This window comes from Pelmatolapia mariae, linkage group LG23 (genome assembly GCF_036321145.2).
Source record: "Pelmatolapia mariae isolate MD_Pm_ZW linkage group LG23, Pm_UMD_F_2, whole genome shotgun sequence".
Taxonomy (NCBI): domain Eukaryota; kingdom Metazoa; phylum Chordata; class Actinopteri; order Cichliformes; family Cichlidae; genus Pelmatolapia; species Pelmatolapia mariae.
In genome coordinates, this window is record NC_086246.1 from 37,779,971 (window position 1) to 37,785,162 (window position 5,192).

The window sequence follows — 5,192 nt, forward strand, 5'->3', positions numbered from 1 at the left end:
ACTGTTTATATGATATATTTATATTCTTCATGCCAGACTAATAGAAACAGTGGTTAAAAAGGCATAAAATAAAATATACATATGTATACATATGGATGAAAACATGAAAGGTGTGTCCCTTATGATTAACATCAGTATTATGCTGTTTTAAAGGGGACCTATTTCCAACTTCATATTTTATTCTTATACGGGGCCCTGGTGCAGCTCGTTCTCATGTTTTTTCTGGTTTAAACTCATTTAAATAAAGTTAACAGGAATAGCCCCAATGGCTGTGGTGTCAAACATTTAAAATGCCAGACACTTCTTTTGGATTTTCAATTACCTGCAACATTAGCTGCGGAAAAACAGGGTTTGGATTAAAGGAAGAGGTTTTTTTTCTAAAGATCAGTTTTCTCGGTTGCCGGGCTGATTCCTCCCATATGAAGAGTCTTGAAACTTACAGCACTTCCTGTAGAAACACATAAGCGTCAGGTCTAATCAAACAAAAAAGGGAGAATCTCTGTCCATGAAGATGAGCAGAAACGTTATACAAAAGCTGCCTCCCTTTAAACCAACTGTTTCTGATTGGATGCTCCTCTCATACAGAAGGTTTGAACAGCTTTCGGCTGTCAGTAACTGTGCGGGGTAATTTTGCCAGTGCAGCTGCCACAGCAACAACTACCAAAAGCAACCGCCTATCTCTCTTTCACTGATTGATTGGCTGTTTGAAGTGATGGATACAGGTATGTTTGAATCTGTGTTTGGCTCACAGGGATTACTTGTAACTTTGGCCATGTTTAATATGAGCACCTGCCACTGGAACAGGAGATATAAGACAAAGTAAAATAAAAAGGCATAATAGGTCACCTTTAAATGTATATGTGAATATGTATTAAAAATGTTTATGCACCAATAAAAAAAACTCCTCACATGTCTATAAATTGTCAAATTCACAGTCAAAGTCTGTCATTCTGCACAGGGTGTACTTCCACTGCCGATCTCTGAAAGAAAGAAAGAACATCTTGTGAGTCTAACGATCACACGTGAATCAAGTTTTATCGTTTCCTCCATGTCTCGTCCAGTGTGCCAATAAATTCTGATCCCGTAGGTCTGATTTTGAGATACAAACATACAGCTGCAGTTAGACATGGAAAAATGTTCTTGACAAACCTTAGCACTCCACTGAAGGTGGTCTGGGCACCTCGGATGAAGTATCCATAACTTGGGACAACTAGCTCTCCCTCTTCTCTGTAGTATTCAGGAATGTCAGCGGTCTTCCTGCAGGAAGCCGCAAATCACAATTTTATTAACCTTTTGCTGATTGAGTCAGTCTGTTTTGTAGCAATACAGATAAAAACATTAATACCACGCTCACAGTTTACCTAACAGCATCGTTAAAGCCAACTAAGTAACATCTTATATACTGTACAAAAGATGTAAGTCAAACCAATGTGGCTTAAACCTGAATTCTGTCTAATGTCCAGCAGGTGGCAGGAGAAAAGATGTGTGACTGTCTAGAAGTCTATGTGAAAATTAGCCAGCATCTCAATAGTTAATGGTGTCATTTGATATTTTAAAGTGTATTTATAACAGTGTGTTTATTTTTTAAATGTGGTCTGACTGGGAAAAAAATGAGGTAATACTGAAGGGTATGATGTAGGGCATGGCTAGCAACTGGGTCTGAAAGTGAGTTAAAGAGCCTTAAGCCTGCATTCTTTCTGATGGCCTGCAGAGGGCGACTCCTCTGGCTTAAAAAAGATATCCAGCTGTGTAGAAGTCTGTGAGAAAATAACACTCAGCTCCCTTATTCAATGAGCTCAGTAAGCACTTTCCTGACAAGTTTATGGGTTCAGTCACTAAAACACGAGTTTTATTTTGTCGTAATTTTATGATCAAATTCTGTGGTCACATTATGGTCGTTATTAGAGTCAGGAAGGGGGATAAAACATCCTTTTATAACCAGACTTGTGAAGTCTGGTTTCAAAAAGTTGATGACGTCTAAAATTTTCTGCTTGACGCTTCAAAACCTCAAGTTGTTCACAATTTCTCCGTTTGAATTCTGCATCCCCACTCAAAAAAATCGAAATCCATTCCAATCTGAAAACCTACATGCAGGAGTAGGGACAGCGGCGTTTGTAGAAGCAACAGTAAAACTGCCATTCCCGGTCAAGAGTGGACTCAAAGTACTTGCTCTGAACCCCTGCTACCAGGCCGTTACGGGTGCATGTTGAAGTCCTGCAAAGACATATAAAAGTCATTAAGTGAGCAACACTTACTTAATATATATTCAACAGTTAAAAAGTTTTAGATGAGACACATTTAGACAGTTTGGTGGAAAGACCAGCTATTTTATGTTTGGGCTAAAGACATGCAGCATGCAAAGACGTTTGTCATGGCAACATGGACCTGGCCTCCAGCCATTCAGTTGGGAGCTAAGTTTCCCTGCAGTTTACTGTCCTCCCTGGTGTAATTCAAACAGACAGCTATGTTAACGAGGGGCAGGCGAGGCTGCGGTAAAGAGCCTTCACAGTGTTTGCAGACCAATCAGTGGGATGGGTGCAGTCAAGCTCAACTTGAAATAAATCTAAAGAGCACAAATGTGTTCTGCTTTCCAAACCAGAAAGAGTCATCTGAAACAGATAAGCGGTCTGTTTGGAGGGGGAATTGTAGACTGACGTCTCTGTGTAAACAGCGGGTTGAATCATAGACCCAAACAGGTTTTCTAAAGGTTGACCCAAGTCCTTTAATTAGATCAACCTTTCAGTGGAACTGATAGTTAGTCAGAAATGTTTATGTCAAGTTGGAAAGGACTCGTTTTATTTTCTTCTTTGCTTTAGTGGATTCTTACTGTCTGAGTCTATTGTGCATTGCAGTGATCCTTTTAATCCTTTTTTCATGAATGGCATATTGCAAAAGTTCAGAAACACGTGAAACTTGTGGCCTACAAAATGCACGGATATCCCTAAAGAACACAATTGGACGAAGCCCTTTAAAATTCCCTGTTCCCAGAAATTTCAGCGGAAAACACTTATGGCTGTTCTGCAGTGAGATGGTGATTCATACAGACCCAGGAGGACCTGGATCTGTTCCTCTGAATGAAACAACAGAACAAAAAAGCAATGTTTTATGAAAATAACAGAAGGACAAATATGTGGAAAGTCTGAGAACAGCTGAAAGTTATTACATACTAACTCTGAGTATGACAACCTTATAGGTCCAAAGAACTTCAGCTTAAAAAGTAATTTAATAACTGTTTTAAAATTATGCTTGGCTGGTTGCATCTGCTTATAATGTAAGAAATGCCTGAGTAAATAAAGCAGAGCAAGTGCAGGGGCTAGTGTTTATGTTGTGGTTTCTTTCATAACTGAATACTTTTTTTTCCTGTCCTCACAGGTTCAGCAGTTACCATTCTGAGAACCTCCTCCATCATATAAATGACTAACCATGTGCTGCGGATGAATTGTCTCAGAGGTTTTCTTGGCTGAAGTTTGGTCCTCTGCTTATTGGGAACCCTCATTATAAACTTTTATTAAGAACAGTTTGACCCTTGTCCTCCATCTTCCCTGTGCTAACGTGTTTATATTAACCATAGCTCTGTAGCTAGCCACCAGGTGGCACATCATTAAATGTCCAACTTTAGAAAATGCTTTTTAGTCTCCTTCTTTACATTCAAAGCTCTTTCAGCGCTGTATGTTTCAGTTTTATTTAGAAATCCTTCAGTCAGAACTTAGTGTATCATCTGTAGATAGAAGTTAGTAAGAAGTTAGCTAGTCTAACTCGGTTAAACCTCTTTTTGTTGATGTGTGTGGACGTTAAACTGCACTGGGATTCCAGGGAGAACAGATACACTGGTCTTTTTACTGTGGAATATGGACCATTTTTAAACTCTCGGTGGTGTGTTGATTGATTGATTTCACACCTCACAGGGATTATATTTGGTCCTCTGCTTTGCACTTTAATCTCCACCTTTAGTTAATAACAGAAACTATTAGTTTGAGCCTGTGATGTCTATTCCTGAGATTTTGCTGCTGTGTTTAAGTGATCCACCTAGAAACAGTGGCATTTATGGGCTAGTTGGAGCAACAACCAACAAAGCTGTGCCTCTTGGATTTGCCTGAAGTTAACAGCCGAGTGATGCTTATTGGCTCCGGGATGCATTACTTGTATAATTATTACATAAAAGAACAAATCCAAGCGTGTCCACAGCTGCTGCACTGAGGAAAAACAAGATTTTCCTGCTTGCAATCTGATGTTTCCATTGGGGATTGTCCTTTGAGTGCATTTACAACCTAATGCTCTCATTCACTGTGCATCACTTATTTTGGTATTGCTGTAAGTAGCTGGCTAAAGCCCTTAAAAGCCATTTAGTATAATGTCATTTTCAGAAAGATTATAAACTCCAACAGTTAAGCAGACTGAGTTTTGTGCATCTTCATATGTCAGACTTGACATCGTTTAAATGATTTACTGCTGTGAGCCAACTTACAGCTGACTGCTTAAACATAAATGACATTTTCTGATCTAACTATAAACCTGGAACACATATGACTGTCTTCCAGCATGCCTCAGCACGCAGCTGTCAAAGTTTTAAAAAGCAAATAAAAATTGGCACCAAGCAAGTAAAAGACAGATTAAGACTTAGCGGACCCACCACTCCATCCCAGCACGGTTGATGTCGTCCCACCAGCAGTCACTGGGCTCCCCCAGACCCGCAGGTGTGGGCTGGCACTCAAACGACCACAGGCGGTCAGAGCCATCATTCTCACTGAAGTAGCTCCTGATGGCCACGATGACTTCACCGTGGGGACACTGGAAGTTGAATCCCTGACGGTAGCCATTGACCCAGCCCATGTCATAATGGTCTTGAGACTGAGCCGCCACTGAGGCCAGCAACGCCAACAGCACCAGAGCTGGATTCATGATGAGGAGATCAGTCCATCTGCTGCACTTCTTCACATCTGCCTCAGCTTATACTCCTCCAAGCCTTTTGTTGTCCAGATGTTTTGTATCCAGGAGTGATGTGTAATTTGCTGCTGGCAGGATAAATCCACAAGTAGACCTCACGTCATTTTAAGGTGGACTCTGAGACAGAGCCTTCACAAAGTCCTAGTGCAGATGAAGGTTTACCTTAAAAGACAGCGCTGTAATCCTCTGGAGAATGCATTCGCATGTTAACCGTCTAAATATGGAGGATGAAATCATCTTAAATATTT

At 40.4% G+C, this 5,192-nt stretch overlaps 1 protein-coding gene across 1 annotated transcript; it reads right to left on the minus strand.

Moving 5' to 3' along the window:
- Nucleotides 1–290: 290 nt before the first annotated feature.
- Nucleotides 291–4,899, minus strand: dpt (dermatopontin). Its single transcript, XM_063467452.1, has 4 exons — nt 4,631–4,899; nt 2,089–2,214; nt 1,150–1,257; nt 291–980 (listed from the first exon to the last, which is right to left on the minus strand). The coding sequence occupies exons 1-4, from the start codon at nt 4,897–4,899 to the stop codon at nt 914–916; spliced, it is 570 nt and encodes a 189-aa protein (XP_063323522.1). The 3' UTR covers nt 291–913.
- Between the last annotated feature and the right edge of the window lie 293 nt (nt 4,900–5,192).

Coding starts and splice junctions, on each gene's coding strand:
- dpt (XM_063467452.1), bottom strand. CDS start 4,899: ATGAATCCAGCTCTGGTGCTGTTGGCGTTGCTGGCCTCAGTGGCGGCT. Junction 2,215..4,630: donor AACCGTGCTGGGATGGAGTG/GTGGGTCCGCTA, acceptor ATGTCTTTGCAG/GACTTCAACATGCACCCGTA. Junction 1,258..2,088: donor CGCTGTCCCTACTCCTGCAT/GTAGGTTTTCAG, acceptor GGCTTCCTGCAG/GAAGACCGCTGACATTCCTG.